This window comes from Olea europaea, chromosome 15, assembly GCF_002742605.1.
Source record: "Olea europaea var. sylvestris chromosome 15, O_europaea_v1, whole genome shotgun sequence".
In the NCBI taxonomy this organism is placed as follows: Eukaryota; Viridiplantae; Streptophyta; class Magnoliopsida; order Lamiales; family Oleaceae; genus Olea; species Olea europaea.
In genome coordinates, this window is record NC_036251.1 from 7190932 (window position 1) to 7204522 (window position 13591).

Consider the following 13591-nt stretch of genomic DNA (forward strand, 5'->3'; position numbering starts at 1 on the left):
GGGCTGGGCTGGGCTGGGCTGTAGCCCCCCCCCCAACACTCAGGTCCAATAGTTTTTTTTAAGGTATTTTTTATATTTTTTGGGTAAAAAATCAGTTTTTTATGTGTAAAAAAAAAAATTCTCGCGTAGTAGCCCGGTTTGAAATTTTGTAGCCCGATCTTGAATCCAATCCTGAATCCGTCCCTGTGCATGTAGCGGTAGCTCAAAAAAATAAAAATCATGGACTAGTATGTAAAGAGAGCTTTTCGCATTTAATTCATCTTTGGATTTATTCTAATAAGTAATAAAAATAATTAAGAATTTCAGAGTAAATAGACTAAGTTTCACAAAGCATTTTTTTGAAATTATTAGTCATAATTCATTTTTATCCATATATTTCATTGGATCAACTCTTTAATCATACAATTCTTGAACCCACTAACTTATAATCTAAAAATTTTTTGTCAAACAAAGAAATTATATATATATATATATATATTGTAATGCAAAAAGTTTACACAAAATTCATAAAATAAATACAATAGCATTTTAAATGAGACGAGCCCATTCGCTTTCTCCTATGGGGCGAGCCAAGTGCAAGCTGGATCGTTCAACTAAAGTGTGGCTCAACTCAGCCCATGAAATCTTCCCTTGGTGGGGAGTCTTTTTAAGTTAAATTACATATTTTACTCATTATGATGAGTCGGTGAGCTTGAGAGCCAATTCAAATGATTTGATGAACGATTCGCACGAGAAAACAGTTGCTCGATTTCTAGCCACGCTTAACACCTTAAAATACAAGAAGGATGATTCCTATGTCACGAATCCAAATCGTATGTCTTTCAATATATTGAAAAAGAATAATGTCACAATCTTTGTAAATAATAGAGAATGGACCATTGATTAATTAACTAATTAGTTAGATAATAATTTATTTTTTGTCAAAGACAATATTGCCTGTTGATGACTCATCTAACCTTATATTATCATGTGATGCCCCACCTACAATTTTTGAAGAGTAATACTATTCATCATCATTAGTATTAGAATAATATTATTTAGCACCAATTTAAGTGATCATTTTTTATATATTCAATTTATCATGTAATATCATATAATTGTCACATAAACTATTGCTTGACACTGATGGTGGTGATAAAAATCACTGATGTTAATAACATTATATATTTTTTAATTATCGTTTTGAATTTAAGTCAAATTTATTTAAAAATAAATAAATAAAAATAAAAATAGAGGAAGAATTGGATGGCTTTATCATTGGTCCTCTCGTGGGCCAATGATGAAGGAGTCTATTGAGATTTTCAATGAGAAGGGATAATACATTAATACTTACTTGGAAGAGATTCGGATAGAACCGTTGCTTAATTGCCAAGTGTCCTTTAAATCGCCCGTAAATAAATTAACCTTAAAAATAAAAATAAAAATAAAAAATCTTCTACCATGCGAAATTCTTCTTGAACACCTTTTTACTTGCATCAAAATCCTTATCCCACTTTTTGTAAGAGGTAAAGGAAGATATGTAAAGATGGAAAATGAAAGTTGAAGATAAGGAGAAAATGATCCATCAGGTTTTTATTTTCTCGTAATACAATAATTTCAATTCATGTTGTTTCTAAAAAAAATTATGATCTATTTGACAAAGGTGTCCATACTATTTTTGTTTGTTTTTATGAAATAAACAAACAAGTTCGCTTCGATTCACAACCAAGAAATCCAGTTATTTCAATTAGGGTTGAGCAAATCTCCTGAATCGAATCGAACCAAACCCAACGGTTCTTGTCAATTTAAATACCCGAACGGATATTTGAATTGAGAACCGACGGGTATGGTTTGGTTCTCGATTTTAGACCAAGAACCGAATCTTTTTAATTTTTTTTATATTGAGTAAATCAAATTATTTTAATTTTAATTTTTTCTAAACAAATTAACAATTTCTAAATCCAAATTTTTGGTCCAATAATTTATTTGGCCCAATTACTCATTTTATTATTTCATTTCTTAGCCCAACAAAATCAAATTCACTAAATAACCCTAAACACCTACACTAAAGTACATAATGTTGTCTCCACTCTCGCAACCTCGCTAACATTCCAAAACCTATACAATCGTCGACCGACGCTGTGACCTCCGCCGACCAAAACTTTGACCGTAGCGATCATTTGAATAAGGTAGTCTACTAGTCTTCGACATTCCAAAATCATTGAATGTATCATTAGTTGTATTTATATAATATTGTTATAAATGTTAAAAAAAATTTAATTATAATACAAAATCGAACGGAAGGAACGAAACCGAACTGAATCGAACGGAATCGAACCCGAATGGTTCCATAATTATATTTGGACCCGACGGTTCCATTTGCTAGATACCTGAAAATTTTGGTTCAGTTCGGTTCTCCTTAGAACCGAACCGAACCAATCCCGCCCCACCCCTAATTTCAATACCATTTATCCTACTGCATACCATTGTCTATTGTAATATATTGTATCCGAGCAAATGGATCCATTGAGTGAAAGAAAGCGAAGGATAAACTATCGGCTATCATCATATTCCATCCTTGTTGAAAGAAAACAAGTTTAATACTCAAGTCCCGATTTTTGGAGAACCCATATATATGAATAGTTATGATGCACGAAATCAAAGGAACCATAAATTAGCTCTCGTCTCTTTGTCCTCACTGAAAGAAAGGAAGCCACCCGACTCACCCGCTCTCCTAAAAAACGAGATTATTGTTAGAATAGAAGCTTCATCGACCCAAGCCAGTAAATCAAGTTTACTTTTAAATTACTTATTTTTAAGTAAACAACTCATAACCAAAAAAATAATAATAAAAATAAATAAATTCTGTCCCACCCTACCAATCTCCTTTTCGTATTGTTGTTTGTACGGCCATCACATCTCACAAAGCCTTTTTTTTTTTCACAATATAAATACCCACTCCACTATCTGCTCCTTCCATCATTTCTATTGATTCCCTTCACCCTTAGCAAATCAAAATCCAATATGTCTCCGGCGTGTGGCGAGCTCCACCTGCCGTCCTCCACAGTCAGTGGTGGTGGTGGTTCTGGAGAAATTATGTTGTTTGGTGTCAGAGTAAAAGTTGACCCCATGAGGAAGAGCGTCAGTATGAATAATCTTTCTGATTATCCGCGAATTGTTAGTAATAACAATCAGAACATCAATGAGAACTCGAACATGGCGGTGGAGGATGGTGGCGCCACCACCTGTTATGCTTCCGCCGATGACGCCGCGCTGCAGCCGGCTGGTGGGAGTCGTGAGCGTAAACGAGGTTAGATCTGTTTTTAATTGTTTAGTTATAATCACTTAATCATAGATCTGGAATAAATATTTTTAATCGAATTTGTGAATTATGAACTATGAATGAGTAGAATATTTCACTTATAGTGATTATATCCTTCCATTTTTAAGGATCACATATTGTAATTTTATAGATTTCATGAATTGGCCTTGGATTTTTTATTCGTCTTATGAAAATCTCCCAAGTTTTAAATGAATGATACGTTTCACAGCTACTCAGCTAGTAGACTATCTTTCACAAAAGACTTTAATCTGAATTTGATGGAAATCATGTTTTTCAAATTTAAACTGAATTTCTAGATACACGGAAGATTATTAGATCAAGGAAGCCTAATTGGTTATTGAACAGAATAATAAATTATTTCTTGACTTATGGTGATTATTAATGTTTTTAGATCTCAACTGAGTTCTTCATAGTCAATCCAAAGCGTTTATGACCAGTGTAAAATTTTGTCAAATCTTATGAGATAATCTCAAATTTATTGTAAAAAGGCTGAGTTTGTTATTGTTGTAATTGGATTGACTTTGATTCGCTTCTTGTTGGTTTGGGATTGTTGTATATAGGAGTGCCATGGACGGAGGAAGAACACAAGCTATTCCTCCTTGGATTACAGAAGGTAGGAAAAGGAGACTGGAGGGGTATCTCTAGAAATTATGTCAAAACTCGTACGCCAACCCAAGTTGCCAGCCATGCCCAAAAATATTTTCTCCGTCGAAGTAACCTCAATCGACGTCGCCGCCGTTCTAGCCTATTCGACATCACCACTGACTCGGTAATTTTATTAATTAGGAAAATTCACAATATACGTGCTTCCATTTCTGCTTATTGTGGGAAAATATAATTGGATCTTATGTTTCATATTTCTTTTTGGTTAGTTCATTTCAAGCTGTTTTATTTTGATTAATGTGCTGCAGATAACACTTTCTCCTAAAGTTTGTATTTTCCGTACTTCTTGAGAGACACAAGTCATCTTTTAAAGTGAAAAAAAGGAACTTTATGAATGCTAAGCCATGTTGTTCTCCACTTGTTTCTTGGATTGAAGCAAATTTGTGTGACAATTCAGGGAAGGAGACTTATGGCCTGTTTAGAATGGCTTTTGAAAACCTAAGCTTCGAGTAAGAAGCTGCTTTTATCCTGTTCAATTTTAGAGGAAGCTCTAAAGTGGCTTCCTTAGGAAAATCTTCTCCAAGATGCAAAAGCAAAAGTATAAATAGAAGCTAAAGTTATCCCAATCAGGGCCTAAAGTGGTTGAAGAGGTTCATGCCGGAGAGAGTAATGCAATCTTGGCTAACGCAAGTTAGAGTGGGGCGGGGGGTGTATTTGATCGATTATCCTACGGGTCTGAGAACCCAAAGGGAAAACGTCAAGGGGTGATGAGGAATCTAGAACATAGAATCGTGAATGAAAAAGCGAAGTCACACTGGGAGCTAGTGCTTGCTATCTAAGGATTGCTCTATCGTGAATTTCTAATGATCGCCATGTTTTGCATGATGGATCCTCTGCTATTGAACTAGTTTCAAAGGATTGATTTACCCTTGGGCTTAGTAAGTTCTCTGGATCGATATATCGTACGATGCAATGGAGATCTTGAGCTAGATAAGTTAGAATGGGGCGTGGGGTAGATCAAAACTAACATGATCTGAGTGGCAAAAAAGAATTTTTTAGCTACTTCAAACTTATTACAAGGTTTGGATTGTCATTATTGTTATGTCTCGGATGTTGTATAATATAATATATGCATGGCCTTTAAAGTTCTGTTTTGGACTGTTTAGGTTAATGCAATGCCGATTGAAGAGTGTAAAGGCCGTCAAGATGGCACGTCCCAGCCAGTTCTGCAGCCAATCTCTCTATCCCCACCGGACAGTTCCAACATCAGTGGATTCTCGGTCGTGCCTTTCTCGGTGACCATTGGTCCAGTTTTGTCACCAATGCAAGTTGAAAATCCAATTGAAAATCCCCCTCTCAGCCAACACGATCAAACGAATAATTCATCTGCCCTACTCATTCATCCAGCTTCTGTTCTTCCCATGTCAACTGCCTCAACAGTTATTGATCTTAACCAGAATGTCCCAACCGGGTCATCACCATTATCTTTGAGTCTGTCATTGTCGTCTGGTCAGGATAGGGAACGGTCATCTTCGACAAGGTACTCAGTATTCCAGGTGATGTCAAGCTTCAAAAATGGAGATAGCAGCATCATTAGTGTTGCTTGAGGATGACTAATTCGAGAAATACAATTGGAAAAGAAGGGTCGATCGTAATTAGAGAGGTTCAATTGAGAAATAGGTTAAGTAATTAGTTTAACTACTCTTGGATCTTTTCTTTGTACAGACATGAAAATATCATGTTTTATTGTATTTCTTGTTTTATGCTACTGTCTTAGGTTATTGCTTGTCTGTTTTACTTTTCGTACTATTTCTTTAATTCATTATCTTAATTCTTTAAGTAAAAAAAATATTATTTTTTTAAATTTATTCATTAAATATTTCGTTAATTATGTATATTATTTATTTCATATTTAAATACTCTATTTCGATTATTTATTTGAAGCGTATATTTAAGTAGAAAAGAACAAAAATTAAAACTCAATTTAATTTATCTTTAAATATTTCGTTAATTTTCTTAATATATTATTTCTTTTATTTTTCATTTTATTTCTTAACACACACACAACAACAACCAAAAAAAAAAAAAAATTTATATATATTTGACGGACCCGGATTTGGGCCGGTTACCCGGACCAAAATCCGGGCCCGGTGTGGTCCGTAGCGGACCATCTGGTCCGTTACGGACCGTCAGATGGTCCGTTACGGACCAAAGGTTTGGTCCGTAACGGACCAACCCGGCGGGGGCTCGCCGGAAACTCCATTTCCGGCGAGCTCCGCCCCTTTTTTTCACTTTTTTTCAAGATTTTAACCTCAAATTCGATATTTTCTTACATTTTAACTATAGAAACATGAATTTAACCCATATTCATATCCTAAACATTCAAACTTTCACAAATTCAAAGTAGTTATTTATAGAAAACATGTCTAACCTTCAAGAAAATGACGGTCTCCGGCGAATCCGAGGTGGCTCTGGTCTTGGTCGAAGTTGGTGAGGTCCGGGCAGTCCGTAGGCGATGTCGTAGAGTCGGTAGCTGATTTTTCCCTTTTTTCTTTTCTTTTTTCTCTCTTTTTTCTCTTCTCTTCTTTCCTCTAAATGAGGGTATTTTCGACCCTACACATTTTGTTTACATTTTTTTTTTTTTTTTTTAACAAATTACTTGGTCAAAGGCTATTATGGAAAACATACCGGGTGGGGCAGCCATTGCCCACCATTTCCTCCACAAAGCAACAAAGTACCTCTGTCATGGTTGTTTCGATAAGGAATTTTGTGTCTTTCAAGAAACCTTCAAATTTAGAATTCCGTAAGTCATCGTCTCAATACAATGATGAGTCAAATTCATATGTTGAGCAATTGTACTGTCAATAAACTTGTATGTATTATTAAGAATCAATGTCCTATATTTATATAGTCTAAAATAAGAGCTACAATTGAAATGAAATAAATTGTCTAAACTAGATAAAACACATATATGTATCATGATAATATTAAATAATCATTAATAATTATTTTATTATATTACAACAATAAATAAATTATCAATGATCTTTCTCTAGAAAATGTACGATAAATGCTCAACGCTCTATCTCTATCTTATTACTATACTCTGAAAAATAATATTAAATACACACTCGATTCATGCATCTTGCATACAATTATTTATGGGAAACTTGCAACAGTGGACCTTAACTTTCTTGGCAGCATGGTCCCAAACTTATCTATTTTTTTGTGTTGGTCCTTATAAGATGTTTTCTATCATTTTGGCCCTCAAACAAGTCGTGCATCTCATTTGTTATAATTTTGGGGAGTAAATTGGTAACGAAACTATTTTGGTAAGGCAATAGAGAGAGCGATAGAGAGACGGAAGTCCAAATTCTCAGTTTCATTGCTTTCCAACAACAGTATTTCATGTTACTAGTTCTTTAATCATTGTTATTCTCTATGATTGGCCATTGTCATTATTTGTCGTGGGAAGAGTCGATTTGGACCCGCTAGCTCGATTGATATTATAATATTCGTGGAATGTAGAAAATATTTGTTTTAGTGGTGAAATGCGTGGAAATACTAGTTGAAGTGGATAGTTCTCAATGTGTTAATCACGATTGTCCATGTTAATCAGATGATGGTGTGTTGACACCGGTGTTGGTGGGGGAACATTAGAGACCTTTTTTTCTGAGAAGTGCTACATGTACATAATTATCTACATAAAGGTGTCCATAGTTATACGTGATACTGGATCCAACCTTTAATTCAAATCATACACTTGCACATCAACAATCGGATGATTGTCACATCACATTATGGACACTATTATGTGCAATAATTATGTACAAGTAAAATTTTCCTTTTTTATCCTTCTATATTTCTTCCATTTTCTCGTTTCTATTTTATATTTTTAGCACACTTAATCAAAATAAGGATAAAATGGTCTTTCAATAATAATAAATAAATAAAATTGACTACTCAATGGCCAAACGGGTGGAAACTAGCTACTGCATCGAAATTAATAAGTTGAGGAACACCTCACCCAGAAACAAACAATACTGCAACAAATTAAGTCAATAGCTTGGGGACCAACGCAGCAATTTCGCCCTTATTTGTTGGTATTTAACTATAGAAGTCATTGTCCATCGATTTTTTAAAGTATACACGAAACTCTTAAAAGAAAATAAATAAAATAAAAGGGGAAATATTAGAATAGCACAAGTTGATCCCACCGTCAACTACGATTCAACTATATAATAGGGCGAAAATACATAGTAATGTGTTCATCTGCATTAGGTTAAATCCAATCTACGATAATGGGATTACTTGGAAAATTGGTAGCCCAAATAGAGTTCAAAGCTGGGGGAGATGTCTTTCATGAATTATTCACACACAGACCACACCATGTCTCCACCACCGCTCCTGAGAAGGTTCATGGCTGTGACTTGCACCAAGGAGAATTTGGAAAAGAAGGCTCCATTATCTGCTGGAAGTACACTCATGGTAAACCCATATTCACCTTTTACTTTATTATAAAATCGACCGCGGGTTTTGTGACAACTTCCCATTTACTCATTGAGCGAATGATATAAAATCAATCAAAAGTAGAGAGCCTTTCACCTTGTATGAAACGATCTTATTCCACAAGTCATGAAAAGTTACTGTTGGGGTTATAAGAGTCGCTTAAATACTCGCGATCGAGTTATTTTAAAACCTCTTTATTTAAGTCAACGATTTTTTCTTGTACTTTTTTCTGCGATGTCTAACAATCTTTCTCAAAATAGATCTCATAGAAGGTGACCATAATTGTTATAGCTATTTTAAAACCTCTTTATTTACTGTTGAGGTTATAAGAGTCACCTAAATACTTGCGATCTAGTTATTTTAAAACCTCTTTATTTAAGTCAACTGGTTTCTTCTTGTACTCTTTTCCATGATGTCTAACAATCTTTCTCAAAACAGATCACATAAAAGGCGACCATAATTGTTATAGCTATAAAGCGCGTGAAAACCTTAAAAAACCATATTCTTTGTTTCTCAAAAACCCATTACTTATTTAATAACTTAATTTTAAGAGAACTCAAGAATTTTGATAGCCTTTTATTAATTTAACTTTGTGGGAAGCACAGATGGGAAAAAAAGGGTTGCAAAGCAAGTGGTTGAAGCCATAGATGAGGAGAAAAAGTCAATAACATTCAAGATGCTTGAAGGAGATTTGATGGAGCTCTACAAGAATTTCATCATAAAAATTCATATTGAAACCAAAGGGGACATCGACTTGGTAACGTGGACTCTAGACTACGAGATGCCTAACGAGGATGTTCCACATCCAATTACACTGCTTGCCTTCTTCATTGATCTCACTAAGGATATCGAGAGTCATCATATTGGGAAGCCTTGATTGAAATGGACGGTTTAGATGCAAAAATAATGATGTGACGGTTTGGACTTGAACTTGAACTGGAACTTGTCGAATATTATCTACTTATATGAAATGAAATAAGGAAAAGTTATGTAATCTAGAAAGTTGAGTGCTTATTTTCTATGCTTGTTATTAAGTGTTTAACGTCTTGCATGTAAGTGTGGAATAAATATTTAAAGGGTTCCTTTCGATATTAATAAATATGTAAAGGGTTCCTTTCGATATTAATAAAAAAGTGATATTTTTTTTTTTTTTTAGAAATATTTTACAGTTCATTATTTTATTATCCTAAACCTAGTCGCTTTACACAACAATAAAAAATGCCAAGGTTAAGCTAAGAATTGAGAAGGTCTGTGTCATCAAATAAGTCTTAAAATTCATAAAATGTAGAAAAATATGTAAAAAGTTTCAATCCTTTCACTTAGTAATACCATGAGCGTACCGTGGATTATATTTACAAAAAAATGTGGAAACTTTGGCAGAAAATGATTAGTTGAGACTTGTTCGCAAGAAAACATTGACCGAGTGCATGTTTGGCTAGGCTTATTTAAAGTACTTAGACAAATAATTTTTTTTAATTTGAATTTAAAAACAACTAAATCTATCTACATCTACATCTTCTACAATATAATTTAGGAAAAGCCTATATGTACATAATTATTGCACATAATAGTGTCCATAATGTGATGTGACAATCATCCGATTGTTGATGTAAAAGTGTGAAATTTGAATTAAAGGTTGGATCCAGTGTTACATGTAATTATGGACACCATTATATAGACAATTATGTACATGTAGCACTTCCCACTATACCCTCGTAATTGGAATACAAATTTAATTAGTATTTATCATTTGGTTTAGAATTAATATAATATAAGGAGTGAAATATTTAATTGATATTTATCATTTTGGATTGGAATTAACATAGAGAGTGAAACTAACATTCAATTATATAAAAAAAAAATAAAAAATAAAAAAATAAAAATACACACACACCCAAAATTAGTTACTTACCATTCAATTGACCATTTTGCTTTTACAATTTTTATTTTCCACAAATGAATCAATTTTTATTTTTCATCAACAAAACCCTTATTAATCTTCATTATTTACATTATAATTCATATAATGAGTTTTTAATTTTCAGAGCAATTTTTAATCAGCATGTTTTATATTATAATTTATCCATTAAGCTATTATTACAAATATTTTAAAGATTGTACTAATAAATTAATGATGGCATTCAATGAATAAAAAATAAATTACACACAGAAATTCAATGACTAACATTTAATTGATTTTTTTTCTTTACAATTTTTTATTTTCATCAACAAAGTCCTTATTACCAATTTAATTAATATTTATCATTTTATTTAGAATTAATATAAATGGTGAAATATTTAATTGATATTTATTATTTGGGTTGAAATTAATATAAGGAGTGAAACTGACATTCAATTATTAAAAAAAAAAAAATCAATAGAAATTTAGGGATTTATCATTCAATTGAGTATTTTGTTCTTACAATTTTTATTTTCCATCAACAAATCAATTTTTTATTTTTCATTAACAAAACTCTTATTAATCTTCATGATTTACATTATAATTCATCCATTGAGTTTTTATTTTTATCAACAAAACTCTTATTAATCTTCATGATTTACATTGTAATCCATCCATTAGGTTATTATTTAATTGAGGTTACAAAATTGATATGTTGCATTAATATATTAATGAGGAAACAAATGTGCTAAATGTTGCATTAATATATTAATTGGGACATTCAATCACTAAAAAAAATATTGTGTACAAAAAAATATTGTTGTAATCATATCATTACATTTTAGTTTATTCAACATTTTCACATAAGTAACTAACACGTCCAGAGATGAGTTAAGCATGTGATTTGTACATTGAAAACATAATAAAATAATCTATAAATTAACAAACACAATAGAATTATCAATTAGGAGATAAAAGTTCAAGTTTAGAAAGTCTAGCCTTCTGGTTATAAAATACACTTTTCAAAAGTCGTGTAACCTCTTCGTTCAGGTACTATGTGTGTATGAACGAAACATTGATGCTTATCTTATACTAAGTACCGTTGACGTGTCATATTAGTTCATTAGTGGATAAAAAATTTAAATCAAATGTTAACAATTGAAACTTTATCCACCAATTGATCAATATGACACATAATTAGTACTTAACATAAGATGAGTGTTCATTAAATCAATCCCCATATGTAGAACACACACGTCTGTGTGTGTTATAACAAACTTTCAACCGTCCCCTGAGGCATATTCAGTGGTGCAAAGGACAGGAGTGATGTTATCTCAAGTCTTGCTGGCAGCCGTAGTATGAGGGTTCAATTTCTGAGACATGAAATTGAACTCCTTGTAGGCACAGTGTACATGCAGTTCTTGTTCCCTGACCTGTTGGGACACATTTCGCGATTTACCTTCCTCACAAAGCTCTAGGGAAGGGGAGATGTAGGACCGTGGGGACCCTCAAGGTTAGGGTTCAAATAATAATATTAGGAGTTACTAACATAATAATTGTAGGAGTTAAATGTGCCAATTAGAAATATTAATCAATGATATAAATTACGGTAACAGACTTGAATTTCGAATTAAATATTAATTGAATGAATTGAAGATATATATATATATATATATATATATTTACGGTAACAGACTTGAATTTCGAATTAAATATTAATTGAATGAATTGAAGATATATATATATATATATATATATATTTACGGTAACAGACTTGAATTTCGAATTAAATATTAATTGAATGAATTGAAGATATATATATATATATATATATATATTTACGGTAACAGACTTGAATTTCGAATTAAATATTAATTGAATGAATTGAAGATATATATATATATATATATATATTTACGGTAACAGACTTGAATTTCGAATTAAATATTAATTGAATGAATTGAAGATATATATATATATATATATATATTTACGGTAACAGACTTGAATTTCGAATTAAATATTAATTGAATGAATTGAAGATATATATATATATATATATATATTTACGGTAACAGACTTGAATTTCGAATTAAATATTAATTGAATGAATTGAAGATATATATATATATATATATATATTTACGGTAACAGACTTGAATTTCGAATTAAATATTAATTGAATGAATTGAAGATATATATATATATATATATATATTTACGGTAACAGACTTGAATTTCGAATTAAATATTAATTGAATGAATTGAAGATATATATATATATATATATATATTTACGGTAACAGACTTGAATTTCGAATTAAATATTAATTGAATGAATACCCACAAAAGACCAGTACATAACACTTTCAATTGTCACATTCTCACAATATGAAGGACCAAATAATCTGGTTGTCAATCTCACGTAACTATGTGAACAAACTTATTTGACGTTATAATGACTTAGAATGTGAGAGAGATGGCATATGATACATTTATATGGAATTTAATGTGAACATAAATATTGGTCCAAAATAGTCCCACACAATCAATATGATTTAATTTTTCGACTACTCAAAACATTAGATCCAAACCTGCACCAGCACATTTGTGTGCTAAGAGATGTTACTACATACACTGAACATTGCATGGTCATTAATCATTCGAGCACGATTTTCCACTCAAATGAAGGTTGTTTTAGAAGGATGAGTTGTCTGCACTATGGCAATGTTCACACAAGCACAGTGCTTCTTACAAATCATTTTCAGTTCACACCCACAAAAGACCAGTACATAACACTTTCAATTGTCACATTCTCACAATATGAAGGACCAAATAATCTGTTGTCAATCTCACGTAACTATGTGAACAAACTTATTTGATGTTATGATGACTTAGAATGTGAGAGAGATGGCATATGATACATTTATATGAAATTTAATGTGACCATAAATATTGGTCCAAAATAGTCCCACACAATCAATATGATTTAATTTTTCGACTACTCAAAACATTAGATCCAAACCTGCACGAGCACATTTGTGTGCTAAGAGATGTTACTACATACACTGAACATTGCATGGTCATTAATCATTCGAGCACGATTTTCTACTCAAATGAAGGTTGTTTTAGAAGGATGAGTTGTCTGCACTATGGCAATGTTCACACAAGCACAGTGCTTCTTACAAATCATTTTCAGTTCATAACAATGCCCACAGATGTCAAGTGTACATACTTAGGAAGTTGACTGCAGATAA

General features: G+C 32.2%; 2 protein-coding genes across 2 annotated transcripts; both read left to right on the forward strand.

Moving 5' to 3' along the window:
* Nucleotides 1-2945: 2945 nt before the first annotated feature.
* On the forward strand, nucleotides 2946-5715 carry LOC111409999 (transcription factor MYB1R1-like). The gene is made up of 3 exons (XM_023040151.1): nucleotides 2946-3289; nucleotides 3883-4091; nucleotides 5092-5715. The coding sequence occupies exons 1-3, from the start codon at nucleotides 3004-3006 to the stop codon at nucleotides 5530-5532; spliced, it is 936 nt and encodes a 311-aa protein (XP_022895919.1). The 5' UTR covers nucleotides 2946-3003; the 3' UTR covers nucleotides 5533-5715.
* A 2353-nt stretch (nucleotides 5716-8068) lies between these two features.
* Nucleotides 8069-9583, forward strand: LOC111410001 (kirola-like). Its single transcript, XM_023040152.1, has 2 exons — nucleotides 8069-8413; nucleotides 9040-9583. Exons 1-2 carry the CDS (start codon nucleotides 8227-8229, stop codon nucleotides 9309-9311), a joined length of 459 nt encoding a protein of 152 aa, XP_022895920.1. The 5' UTR covers nucleotides 8069-8226; the 3' UTR covers nucleotides 9312-9583.
* The last annotated feature ends 4008 nt before the right edge of the window (nucleotides 9584-13591 follow it).